We start from the raw sequence: 14,613 nt of genomic DNA, 5'->3' as shown, positions 1-14,613 counted from the left end.
TAATTAGTTTAAATAAGCTATAATGTTATGTTATGAAGTAATTTGAATATATTTTAATAATGATATTATTTAAAAATATAATTTGTTTAAATTATTTGTCTACTATTATTACTTATAATTCTCATAATTAATATTTAAATAATTTATGTTTATTTACTTTTTATTTAAATAATATAATTATGCAAAATCTAATACAATTAGAACTCGTTTAACATAAATAAGGAAGATAACAACGGCTAATATAATTTAAATTAAATTAACATTAAAAACTAATTATTTAAATTACTAGTGCTGTCAAAAGATTAATCGCTTCCAAGCTTTTGTTTAAATAATATGTGCGTGTCCTGTGTATATTTATTATGTATATATAAAAACACACACATACAGTTATATATTTTGAAAATACTTACATGTACATACATGTATACATTTCTATTTATATAATTGATATTATATATAAATTACTTAATATATAAACATAACATATTATTTTAAAATATATACATCCACGTGTGTTTATTTATATATAAATACCATATATACACAGTACACACACATATATTATGTAAAGAAAAACCTTTGGATGCGATTAATCGCGATTAATCATTTGACAGCACTAAAAATTACAAATTATATTCAAGATATTCCTTGACATACAAACATGATTTTTTTTAAACTAACATATTTTGTCATATTTTCATATCATCACATTAGTCATATTTTTGGTTAGTTTAATTAAAAAAAAAAAAATCAAGAAAATTGCTTTTGTGAGTGTATAATTTCAGCCTGAAAGTATGTAACTGAGTTACACGCATAAGGTTCCCACTCATTTTGATCAGTGAATCACCATGACTTTTCCTTTTTTAATTATTACTATTAAGATTAATAAGATAGTATTACTATTTAAAATGATTTTATCGAGATTTCTAGTGTCAAGTATCAAATCTTGGAATTTAAATGACTGTAAAAAAAACACAATAAGGAGACAAAAATCATTTTTTTTACTTTCAAATTTTAACCGTTTGTTTCAAAATTGTAAATATAACAGATTATTGGAGTACATTTCAAAAGAAAAGACTATTTTAGTCGTTCTACTTCAGAATTTCATGTTTAATTCAATGTGCTCCATGCTGTTTCTCTGCAATTATTTGTGAAATTTACTAGAATTTCTTAACAAAAATAGTATTGAAGTAAACCCTACACCAATTTTTTTTCAGCGCAGGCAGCGCAGGAGCTAAGAGGGCTTTAGTCGTGTCTTTCAGTGAAGTTTATTTTCAAAACAAGGCATTTGGAATGATAATTGGAAGCATTTCCTGGTGAGCCCTTTCAGTGGCGATCCATTCAATCTGATCTAATGGAGAGGTCAGTTGGGCCTAATGAGGACAGATTGCAACAATAACAGCAGATTAACTGTGAATATTCTAAACTGCTGGGGCTGAGAGTGTGTTTGGAGGGCCAGTCAGTTGTAAATCAGTGAGGGATTATGCAAATACCCTGTGGCTGAAGCTCACAGCCTGAGTCCTGCGGCCCGAACAAAGGGGTCAAGCCTGCTCTCTCCCACTGCTAGCTAACTTTCAATCACAAAAAAGAGACTTGGGCCAGAGCACAGTGGAGACAGAAAGAGAGGGGGATGTCAAATCCTTGCATGAGACTCCTTAGTGCATCCCCCACACTGATCGGGACGATTGCGTGTGTGTGCGGGACTCACAGAGTGTGTGCGGAGAACTGCAATGATTTTGGACAGGGCCATGTTCCACAGCTCGTCTGTGAAGGCTCTGGTCACCAGGCCTTGTGTGGCGTGTAGTATGTGATCCTCCACCACAAAGAACCTGCAAAGCACGATGGGAGTTGGCATTATTTGATGTACATCAAAACTACACTACCAGTCAAAAGTTTTTGAACAGTAAGATTTGTAATGTTTTTTTAAAGAAGTCTCTTCTGCTCACCAAGCCTGCATTTATTTAATAAAAAAAAACAGCAAAAGCAGTAATAATCTGTGAAATATTTTTACTATTTAAAATGCCTGCTTTCTATTTGAATATATTTTAAAATATAATTTATTCCTGTAATCAAATCTAAACTTTCAGCATCATTACTCCAGTCTTCAGTGTCACATGATCCTTCAGAAATCACTGTAATATGCTGATCTGCTGCTCAAGAAACATTTGTTATTATTATTATCAATATTTAAAACAGTTAAGTACATTTCAGGATTCTTTGATGAATAGAAAGATCCAAATATCAGCATTTATCTGAAATAAAAAGCTTTTGTAACATTATATACTATACCATTTAAAAGTCTGGAGTCAGTTTTTTTTTCCTTCTGATCTTTCTATTCATCAAAGAAATCTTGAAAAGTTCTACTCAGCTGTTTTCAACATATTAATAATAAATAGTAAATGTTTTTTGAGCAGCAAATCTGAATATTAGAATGATTTCAGAATGTGACTGAAGTAATGATGCTAAAAATTCAGCTTAACAGGAATAACAGGAATAAATTACATTTTAAAATATATTCAAACTGAAAACAGTTATTTTAAATAGTAAAAATATTTCAAAATTGTACTGTTTATGCTGTACTTCGGATCAAATAAATGCAGGCTTGGTGAGCAGAAGAGACTTGTTTAAAAAACATTAAAAATCTTTTAAACTGGTAGCTTACATAAATAAATTCACAAATAAATTCAGATTGAACTTACCCAACAATTTGATTAAAGTACTTCCTGTAGCCCTCCACTGTCTCGTGCTGTAGTAAAACACATATAGTTAAAAAATATGAAATGAAATTGACAGGATTGCTCAAAGAGCAAAACATACTTACCATGTTAGACTGAGGCTGCAGTACTAGCCTTGCTTGTTTTTTTCTTTGCTTCCTATAGTAATTTTCAAATGTCTCTCTGTCTCCCTATAAAGAAACAGAATATGGCATTAAATTGTGATTAAAAACAAATTAACATAAATTTAAATTTAATTTATGCAAGAGCATTCAACTTGCACAGCATGTAATTGTGCATTTTACCCGAGAGGAAAATGCATTTGTAATTAATCAGGTTAGGGCACACAAGACACAGAATGTTTTCTAATGCAAACCAGTCAACTGTATCATCACTGACTGAGCAATTAATTTTCAATTTCACTTGTGTAGTTGTTTAACGGCGCTTTCTATTAAGCTCTTTTGTGGCGTCTCGTGACTTGTGTTTCACAAGTGCATCAAGTGCAGTGCTGTATCAGGTGCGCTATCAAGCAAGTTTACAATATCTGAAAGCCATTCATATGAAGCAGGTTATGCAATGCAAATATCAAAAGATTACAAATCATGCACTATGGTTCAAGTAATTTGAGGTCGAAATGTAATATTGTGCAAAAACCTCTGTGGAAAAAGGAATAATAAGTAGTTGGCGTTTTGCTCCATCTAGTGTTCATTTCAACTGAAAACTGCAGTGAAATGTATGTGTAGGTACTAGGGTTTTGATGATAATTCGATGCATTGCGAATTGAGAAATTATTCTGCATTGATTTTTTCACCAAAATTTCAGCCAAATCACAAAAACGCACCTATTATGGTTGTGATGTACAATTGATGCATTGCGATTTGTGGATCAATTCTGAGGTTTTTCCAAATGCATCGCGATTCTCTCCAGAATCAATTCCTGAGCTTAGTTTTTAACAGCAGATGGTACTGCATGAAACTGCCGTACTCTCACTGCTTCCAATTTCTTACACACACTTGAACTTAAAGGAGAAGTCCACTTCCAGAACAACAATTTACAGATAATGTACTCACCCCCTTGTCATCCAAGATGTTTATGTCTTTCTTTCTTCAGTCGTAAAGAAAATATTTTTTTTCAGAAAAACATTTCAGGATTTTTCTTCATATAATGGACTGCTATGGTGCCCCGAGTTTGAACTTCCAAAATGCAGTTTAAATTCGGCTTCAAACGATCACAAATGCGGTTATAAACAATCTCAGCTGAGAAAGAAGGGTCTCATCTAGCGAAACGATTGGTTAATTTCACAAAAATAATGCAATTTATATACTTTTTAATGTCAAACGCTCGTCTTGTCTGAGCTCTATGCATTCTAGCTTAAGACAGTTAGGGGATGTTGAAAAGCTCTGACCGTATTTTCTCCCTCAACTTCAAAATCGTCCTATATCGCCTATATTTTACCTTTTTTGTTAAGGGTGTTTGATCTTCTTTGCATGTTCAATTTGCAAAGACTCTGTCGGTACTTTTGCAATGATGTAGGATGATTTTTAAATGATTTTTAAAGTTGAGTTTTTCCAACATACACTAACTGTCTTGAGCTAGAATGCACAGAGCTCAGGGAGAGTAAGACACGACGAGCGTTTGAGATTAAAATGCATTTAAACTGTATTTTTTAAATGAAAATAACCAATCGTTTCGCTAGATAAGACCCTTCTTCCTTGGCTGGGATCGTTTACAACTGCATTTGGGATCGTTTGAAGCCGCATTTAAACTGTATTTTGAAAGTTCAAATTCGGGGCACCATATCAGTCGATTATATGAAGAAAAATCCTGAAATGTTTTTCTCAAAAAACATAATTTCTTTACGACTGAAGAAAGAAAGACATGAACATCTTGGATGAAAAGGGGGTGAGTACACTATCTGTAAATTATTGTTCTGGAAGTGGACTTCTCCTTTAAAATAATCAGTCATAAAGTTTGAAAAGGTTGAAGCTAAATACAAGGGTATTCGCAGTGTTTTAATTGGTTTATACCTTTTATGGGCATTTTAACCTTTAAAAAGCCATTTTTTCTAAAAGTGTACATTATCTTTTTAGTCGAATTTTTACATTTGGGCTGTTACCAAGCAAATGAAATCAGTATCACCAAAATTTGTCTTTGCAATGCAGAGGAAACACATAAGCTGAATCTAAAGTGGCATTTAGATGCATCATAAATGCATCTGACCTGCAGTTACAATGCATAAATAATGGTTTAATATTTTAAACATAAAACATTGAATTGAATTTATTTAAATAACACAAAGATACTTTAAATGTGGAATTAAAACCGCCACTAGGTGGCAGCAAGTCACAGTTAATAAGTGAGTCATTGCGATTGAACCAAATCATTTAAATGGTTGAATCATTCAGGAACAAAACACCTCATGTTGCTTAGAGATGCAAAACAGTGCCCTGGCTGTGCAAAAGAGCAAAAACAGACAAAACGGTGTCTAAAACGCAAGTCTCTTAATTCTTGTCAATTAAACTGTTGTTAAAAGAAAAATCAAAATCACATTTGTAATCATGGTAATTTTTGGAGAAGAAAACGTCACTTTTCGAGTGATATTGATCAATGAAGTGAAATAAATCTATACATTTTCTGTCCCCATGTCTTGAATTTGTGATCATTCTAAATGCATTTTAATAGACTGAATTGTAAGTCTAGACACTAGTCACTAGTCTAGACTTCACGTAATGCGTGCACCGCACTCGGTAGGTGTTTTGAATATTTTTTGCTAAATAATCGATAATGTCAAACTCAACATCTTTGAAACATCAATTATGATATTGTCGCAGATGATGTATATCGCACACCCCTATTGCAATGTATAAAACCTCAGAAGTGCTCCATGAATCGCAACGCATCGATTTCATACCACAAACATAATAGGTGCATTTATGTTTAGGCAAAGTTTATTTCCAGGGAACTTAGGTTGGTTAAAACATACAATTTCTGTGCATGCAAAGCACCCCTCTCTCTCTGTGTGTGTGGCTGAAGAGTGGCTTTCAGCACTTGCCAGCACCTGTGAGCGCTCGGGTAGCACAGCGGTCAAAAGCGCTCGTGTTCTCATTAACTGAACCATTGAGGGAAAAGCCCTCGACTCATCCTGCGGCCAGTGAATGCACCGCAGTTTGTGCACAATCTGAATGCCGAAGCGAAAGAACTTTTTCACTGCTTTGTTTTTACGGCGAAAAGGGGGTTACTGCTCGGTCAGTCCCATTAGATGCTGCAGTCTGACCCCTTTTGTTGGCGTGTTGAAGGACTCGGGATTAGTTCTGACCAGATGAGCGATGGCACCGAGCGCTAACAAACTCGATCTCACCTCTTCATAGTTTGCGTTTGGTTTAAAGCAAAAATAATATTGATGGCATGACAGTCAAAACTCTGGAAATCCCTTTGCTTGTATAAGCCATTAATGTTTGAGGAGCCACTTGGGAGAAAAACGTTTCAATGAAAACGTACTGTCAACTCAGAGGCTGGGGGCCTATTAGAAACACATCCTACAGGAATGTTTTTCAATAAAACACATATTTGGTTCTACTGCAGAACCCAAACAGGCTTTCATAACATGTTATGGAGACGGGCTGTTGATATATCGGTTGTTCACTGTGTGCACGGCACATCTGTAGTAAAAGAGATGCTGGGAATTACCAAAACAGTATAGATGTGAAGACATCGGTAGACTGGAGAAAAATCCACCAGATCCTGCGCCGTCAAGACCTTAAAAAGGAAAAAGACAAGAAAAGAACATTTCTTAACCCGAGTGGTTTTACTAGCAAAGGATTGTGATGCTTCAAATATGTTTATGATCTTTGAACTGAACAGAGATCAAACAACATATAAAGATAAAAAAATATTAAATGTTCCTTCACAGGAACACAGGCTGTTTAAAGCATATATTATTGGTTTGTTATACTAGAAAAAATAATTAGAATTGTATATATCGTGGTATAAGAATAACAAATTAAAAACTAATTAGCAATACTTTTTAATTATTAATACAATATATACAATAATTAATAAAATTTAAAAAATATAAGTATTAAGCAAATACATACTGTTATATTTAAATTATACTTTAAGCTTAATTAACTTTTTATACATTATGGCATAAATATAATTATAAGTATATAAGTAATAAACAATTATCAATAATTAAATCAATTATAATAATATATTCTATATTATAAAATAAATAACTACTAACCTAATATTTTAAGCATATGCAACATCGGAGTTGCTGCACTGCTTTTACACAATTGTACCATCTTTTTATGCTGGTTTTAACAGTAAAAATCTTTATTTTAGGATCCTTTTTAACCAAAATAAATTAAAAATTAATTAAATATTCATTAACAAGCATCGGGGAAATGTTTGCAGTCTTTGCAGCTGTTTGCTGTTTTCTTTGTCAAATATAATTCTGGGATAAAATCTGGAAGACCAGACATTTTAAGCAAATGAGCATTTTTAAAAGTATAATTCAAGCATTTATGCATCATGGGAGTTGTTGTACTGCTTTTACAATGTTAGTGTACCACCTTTTTATGCTGGTTTTAATTATAAAACCATAATGAATTAAATATTCATTAACAAGCTTAGGGGGGAAATGTTTCCATTTTTGCAGCTGTTTGCAGTTTTCTTTGACAACTATAATTTTGGGAATAAATCTGGGAGACCTGGATGTTTATACCAGACATAAAATAGAGCTACAGTATAGGCAAATTTTGATTGTAGGTCATACCTCCTCATCCATCTCCTCTTCATCTGCTCCCTCCGTGCTCAGGCCGTTGTGATGGAGGGGTGTTCGTCCATTCAGACCATACAGAGGTTTGGCACAGCTCAGAGTCACCTGCTTCTGCACCGCACTGTTAAACGTACGGTGCTGCTGAGCCTGAGAGAACAGGGTGATGGAGAGAAGACCAACAATAACATCAACAGCCTCTAATGCCAGTGACTGCAACTTAAGATTTCCATATGATAAAGTTCAAGTCAAAAGTTTATATACACCTTGCAGAATCTGCAAAATGTTATTTCACCAAAATAAGAGGGATCATACTAAATGCATGATATTTTTTATTTAGTACTGACCTGAATAAGATCTTTCACATAAAAGATGTTTACATATAGTCCGCAAGAGAAAATAATAGTTGAATTTATAAGAATGGCTCTGTTCAAAAGTTTACATACACTTGTTACTCGAATGATCCACAGATGTGTTTCTGCACCGACTGCAATTTTCTTGGCCGATTCCGATTTCCGATTTTTGTGTAACTTGCCGACACTGATTTTTGCAGATTCCGATTTTCTTTCTTTATACAAAAAAAAATTATCTTTCTCTACTCTTTTTCAATGGAAAAAAAAAATAATTTACATCATAAAAAATTATTATAGACACAATGCGCATTAAGAGCCAGGGGTGAAAACTTTTTGAATTTGAAGATCAGGGTAAATGTAACTTATTTTGTCTTCTGGAAAACATGTACATTTCTGTAGCTTCTAAATGCAGTACTAAATGAAAAAATATGATATTTAGGCAAAATAAGAAAAATGTACACATCTTTACACTGCATCGTGTTTCCTTCTGAAGCATCAGTGAGTGTTTAAACTTTCTGTAATAGTTGCATATGAGTCCCTCAGTTGTCTTCAGTGTGAAAAAATGGATCTCAAAATCATACAGTCATTGTTGGAAAGGGTTCAAATACACAAAAATGCTGAAAAACCAAAGACTTTGTGGGACCTGAAAGATCTTTCTGAAGAACAGCGGGCAGTTTAACTGTTTAGGCCAAACAAGGGACTCATGAACAACTATCACTAAACAAAGGAAAAACAAAAAAAAACAGCTGTGGATCATTCACGTAACAAAACAGTTTTTAGAATCAAGGGGATGTAAACTTTTCAACAGGGTCATTTTTATCAATTCAAGATATGTAAATGTCATTTATGTGAAATATCTTAATCAGCCCAGTACTAAATAAAAATAACATGCATGTATGGTCCCTCTTATTTTGGTAAAACAACTAACACTTTGCAGATTCTGCAAGGTGTATGTAAACTTTTGACTTTAACTGTATGTGCGCAACAAATTTAGTACACATTATCTCCATTTTAAAACTTAGTCAGTCGCCCACATAGACCATTTTTAGGCATCACAGTTTTGCTCAGGCTGTTACAAAAGGTAGGCAGCATTAACATGCGATCAGCAAGCAAAAATAAAATAAAATAAAAATAAAAATCCCACCTGTCTCATTGCAGTTTCACCAATTTTATCCGAATGCTTTCGGATACTCTCCAAGAAGTCTTTTAGGTCAGACATGGAGATTTCCTTAATCTCCTCTCTGAGTTTAGGGAGCGTCTCAGCCATGATTTGGCAGAACCTGTACTGGCTCACTCTAGGAATATAAATGTTTTCTAGCTGCTCCATGGTCTTCAATGCAGAGTAGTATCTGAAAAGGAAAAGATTCATGTCAGGCACCAGTTTACTAGTCCCTAAACCCCCCTTTAGTCACTGAAATATCAATACGATAATAGCAATATGATGGTCAACAAAGGCTTAGATGGTTTCAATATTCTTTAAAAAAGCAAAAATCTGGGTTACAGTGAAGCACTTACAAAGGCTACAATGATACATCGATATGGATTAATGCATTGATAGAATAACTAATGATATGATGCATTTACAAAACACACACAAATAACAATATATACATTTTTAAGCACCTCTGTTTTGAAACTCATGTTCATCGACTGTTCTATGCATTTCACAGAGGTGTCATCACATACTTGATAAATTATAACCACCAGTTGGAACTGGCAACTTTCAGGGAGTTCAATTCAAAGTTCATGTTATATTTTGGTTGCATATGTGAGTTAATAAAAATGTAACTGTGTAAAATAAGCATGTAATATCATAATCTAATCAAATTGTAATTGCACTGTAGCATGTTTTGAGATATCTGTAAAAATTGTATCTCTGGCTAAGAATCAATGTCAGATCATATCATGACTGTTTCAATAGTTCAGCCACAAGATGTAAACCATATGTGCATCAACTTGATTTTAGTGTGAAGAAAATTGCTTACTAACCTTTTCAGTGTAACATCATATTAAATTTCACAAGTCTGTTGTTGCCATAAAACCCTAAAATTACTGTAAAAATGATAAGAACTTTACAGCTCTAACAAGTTTGAAAAAAATAATTAAATTGTTTTTAAAATTATAAGCTTGACATTTCTACAAAAACATGCCCTACTTATTTTTGCCTCAGAGTAACATTTTTAAAGAAAACAATAGACAAATTTTCTGTTGCCACAAATGCTGTTGATTTAGATTATTGGACTCAAAATATTACTACAGCTGTCAGAGTGAGTTATTCACTATATTACTATATTATAAGTAATATAGTTCTTATAGTTAACTACAGACTAGAGTTTAATAGAGTTTAATTGCTTTGATAAGCAATGTTGCAACTTTGCTGCATCTCTATAAAGTTTGTGGTCACAGGTGGGAGTTTATCAGCATTGAATAACTACAATTAGTGTGGTGGCCAAATTCATAGAAGTATTTTTTACTGTACTTTGAAGTGAGCATCAGAAACATCTTCAAATAGCATAAAAATATTACAAATAATAAAAAAATATCTGGTAGTATATATGCAACATGGGCTCAAAAATACCAAACATGCACAATGCATGATCTGTGCCTGTCCATATTCAACGTACTTCTACACTTATTAACTTGTACCACACTAGCCGGTGCCACTGAATGCTCCCTGACCTCACCGCTCTGAAGTGCTCGTGCGTCCATGTGGAAGGCCAAAGTGGCGCCCTTCCCAGCGAGTGTTACATGTGAACTGCGAAAGAATCCCTGCCTGATTAGACCATGTCCTAGCCTAGTCATTAGCGCGCAGTGGCGACACACAGATTAATGGAAAAACACGTTGCACTAATTGCCTCAATTTGGAGGAGGCCTGTCATGGGCCTGCTGGTACAGGGCAGTGCTGTGAAGAAGGGCACACACAAGGTCAATTGTCTTTGCGTTTGAATAGTTTATTTATTCGTGACGTGTTATGACTGACTAGGTAGACATTAATGGACAAAGATGGGTCATTATTTTCAAGTTCAATGTGACCTTACATCCATGCCTTCATTCATCCCCACACTTTATAAAATGCATTTTTAGAAATGCTGGCCAACGATTAATCGTGATTAATCGAATCCAAAATAAAAGTTTTTGTGTACATAATATATGTGTGTGCACTGTGTATATTTACTATGTATATATAAATACACACACACGCAGGTAACAATAAACAATATAAGGCTACAATAAAAGGCCACTCTAAAATGTGCAGTTTTACTGTACTGGGGGAGTCCGAAAATCAGTCAGTATCCGGTGTGACTACCATTTGCCTCACGCAGTGCAACATATCCCCTTCGCATAGAGTTGATCAGGTTGTTGATTGTGGCCTGTGGAATGTTGGTCCACTCCTCTTCAATGGCTGTGCGAAGATGCTGGATATTGGCAGGAACTGGAACACGCTGTTGTATACGCCGATCCAGAGCATCCCAAACATGCTCACAACACACAACAATGGGCCTCAGGATCTCGTCACGGTATCCCTGTGCATTCAAAATGCCATCAATAAAATCCACCTGTGTTCGTTGTCCATAACATACACCTGCTCATACCATAACCCCACCACCAACATGGGCCACTCGATCGACAACGGTGACATTAGCAAACCGCTCACCCACACAATGCCATACACGCTGTCTGCCATCTGCAGTGAAAACCGGGATTCATCTGTGAAGAGAACACCTCTCCAAAGTGCCACAGGCCATCGAAAGTGAGCTTTTGCCCACTCAAGTCGGTTACGACGACAAACTGCAGTGAGGTCGAGACCTCGATGAGGACGACGAGCATGCAGATGAGCTTCCCTGAGATGGTTACTGACAGTTTGTGCAGAAATTCTTTGGTTATGCAAACCGATTGTTGCAGCAGCTGTCTGGGTGGCTGGTCTAAGACGATCTTGGAGGTGAAGATGCTGGATGTGGAGGTCCTGGGCTGGTGTGGTTACACGTGGTCTGCGGTTGTGAGGCTGGTTGGATGTACTGCCAAATTCTCTGAAACGCCTTTGGAGACGGCTTATGGTAGAGAAATGAACATTCAATTCACGGGCAACAGCTCTGGTGGACATTCCTGCAGTCAGCATGCCAATTGCACGCTCCCTCAAAACTTGCGACATCTGTGGCATTGTGCTGTGTGATAAAACTGCACATTTTAGAGTGGCCTTTTATTGTGGTCAGCCTAAGACACACCTGTGCAATAATCATGCTGTCTAATCAGCATCTTGATATGCCACACCTGTGAGGTGGATGGATTATATTTGAAACAATATTTGAGAGAAATAGGCCTTTTGTGTAAAAAAAAAAAAAAAAAAAGTGTTAGATCTTTGATTTCAGCTCATTAAAAATGGGGGCAAAAACAAAAGTGTTGCGTTTATAAGTTTGGTCAGTGTATATACAAATATAATTTAAGCGCAAAATGTCCCAAAATTTCATTAATTGCAGGATTTTTTTATTAACAACTACCAACCCTTTTTACAGAAAACTTTAAATTGTCTCATTACTTTTTCTGGTGTGTTGCTGACTACATTGATCAAGCTCACACATTCAGTTATTATCATACTGTAGATATTACTTGATCAAAAGAATATTTTCTTTAATTTATGGAAGTTTAGGATTGTCAATAACTAAAAACCAACCTTTATTAGGTAGATACTGACATACACTGGTATATTTGTAGTAATAGCCAACAACACATTGTATGGGTCAAAATTATCGATTTTTCTTTTATGCCAAAAATCATTAGGATATTAAGTAGAGATCATGCTCCATGAAGATATTTTGTAAATTTCCTACCATACCTATATCAAAACTTAATTTTTGATTAGTAATATGCATTGCTAAGAACTTCATTAGGACAACTTTAAGGGTGATTTTTTTCAATACTTTGTTACCAGATTTTAAAATATTTGTATCTCGGCCAAATATTGTCCTATCCTAACAAACCATACATCAACGGAAAGCTTATTTATTCAGCTTTCAGATTTATAATGATGTATAATGTGTAATGTATAATGATGTATAAATCTCATATGCAAAAACACTGTCTAAAGGTTCAGCACCTCTCAATGAACTTCTATTCTAACCTATCTTGATTGATTTGCGATAAAGATAAAAACTCACATAACTCAAAATAAGCAACAAGTTACCTTTTGGATTCAAGTTGCTCCTTCAATTTGCTGTACATTTCCAGGACTGCAGAAACAAAAAAGACAGTGTGATTTCAAGTCAAAAGGACAACGTATTAAAAAGAAATCAAACTTAAAAACATTTTCTTTACTCAGTGAACTGTAACCACTTCCTAAATTTCTATAATTTCTTTTAAAAAAAAAACACAGACCAAAGAAACCACAGCCTAACTACATTTATCTACAGAATCATCCAATAGGTTTCTTGATTAAACCACTGTAAAAACAAAACATCCAATTCCCTTTCTGTTTGTCCAACGGCTAGGAAGTGTTGTATCGAGTTTTAAGTCAGAGAGACCGTATGATATAAACACAGAGCACTGTCTAATGAGGACCTGGACTCATTACTGTAACAAGAAACCTGGGAACACTGGCGTTTACGCTATCTTGATTGCTTTTAATAGTCTTTCGATGAAATCTCTGGGAAACGAGAACAAAAACGTGGCGGTTCCAGGTCAGACGGCGAGATCTTTACGCAAGCGCGCCATCTCACCGGGAATGCAGAGCTGCAGCTTCTCCACCGTGGTGGCCATGTTCCTCTGTTGAATTCGGCAGCGGATGACCTCCTCCGTTTGGGCCGTCACCTTACATAAGGGAAGGTCAAAGAGTGTGAAGCCCTCTCAATTAACGAGACAGTCCTCTCTGCGCTATTGTTTGATAATCTACATTCTTTCTTCTAACGGCAGACATGCTAACAAAGCCAGACTGTGCCATACCTCCCGTCCGGCGTCTTGAAGTCTTCGATTGGTGTCGCTCACTTGGCCCTTAAAACATAATATCACTGTTGTTAGACAAATAAGCCCACGATTCCCTGTTGTAACTGCTCACCCTTGTAATCAGATCATACTTCATGAGGAGTCAAGAACAAAGGCATGCAAATTCAAATTAAATGTGCAGCGGGAACTTGAACTTTTGGTCGGCGGGGAGCTTTTATGGCCGGTAATCGCTTCTGACAGCCCTTTCTAACAGATTCTGTGACAAACTTCTCAATTTTACTTGGGATTTTTGAACTTTGGTTGTTCCTCTGGCTCTGTCAAACAATTCAAATCAATGACCCAATTGACCACTGGTCCCTTGTTGGTAACTTCAATGAGCTCTATGTGCCATTCATTGTCTGGGGCAAAATGCGGATAGCATTTTCTGGTAATTAAACATTCATTTTTTCCTTTTTTTTTTTTTCGGTTGGACACAAACGCTGGGTGGCTGATTAACATCAAATGTGAAGACCTCCACACCACTGCGCCAGTACAGTGCCCCAGGTGCAGGGACCGCATGACCGCAGACTTTCCCACATATTAAGTCTCATTAGGTCATCGTAATAAGGAACCGCTTTTGGAGATTATTAAAAATCTCATTTATCCGCGAACAAAGAGGGCCCAGCGACCTCATTGATGCCGTATGTGCTCTCTTGTTATCTGAATATGCTTTATATAATGTGGGTCTAATTATGAGGATTGGTGAGCCACTCCTGTGCCGTTTGGTCACCATATTTCACTCTGGGAAGTGGAAAGGGAGCTAAAGAGAATTGGCGTGCGATTCCAGCGTGAGGTC

The 14,613-nt window shown here is 35.5% G+C and overlaps 1 protein-coding gene across 7 annotated transcripts in view; it reads right to left on the bottom strand.

Moving 5' to 3' along the window:
* exoc6 (exocyst complex component 6) overlaps positions 1-14,613 on the bottom strand; it is a 67,483-nt gene that overhangs the window by 34,662 nt on the left and 18,208 nt on the right. For all 7 annotated transcript variants that reach the window (XM_051123847.1, XM_051123848.1, XM_051123849.1 and 4 more), the window contains exons 3-11: positions 13,779-13,826; positions 13,556-13,646; positions 13,024-13,069; positions 8,989-9,193; positions 7,492-7,641; positions 6,402-6,470; positions 2,822-2,905; positions 2,700-2,746; positions 1,709-1,829 (exon numbers count right to left, since the gene is read on the bottom strand). In XM_051123847.1, the coding sequence (XP_050979804.1) occupies positions 1,709-1,829; positions 2,700-2,746; positions 2,822-2,905; positions 6,402-6,470; positions 7,492-7,641; positions 8,989-9,193; positions 13,024-13,069; positions 13,556-13,646; positions 13,779-13,826 (861 nt within the window). The remainder of the gene's footprint in view (positions 1-1,708; positions 1,830-2,699; positions 2,747-2,821; positions 2,906-6,401; positions 6,471-7,491; positions 7,642-8,988; positions 9,194-13,023; positions 13,070-13,555; positions 13,647-13,778; positions 13,827-14,613) is intronic.

This window comes from Labeo rohita, chromosome 12 (genome assembly GCF_022985175.1).
Source record: "Labeo rohita strain BAU-BD-2019 chromosome 12, IGBB_LRoh.1.0, whole genome shotgun sequence".
NCBI classification, from domain to species: Eukaryota; Metazoa; Chordata; class Actinopteri; order Cypriniformes; family Cyprinidae; genus Labeo; species Labeo rohita.
The sequence above is the reverse complement of the archived record's forward strand: the minus strand, read 5'-3'. Positions and strand labels throughout refer to the sequence as shown.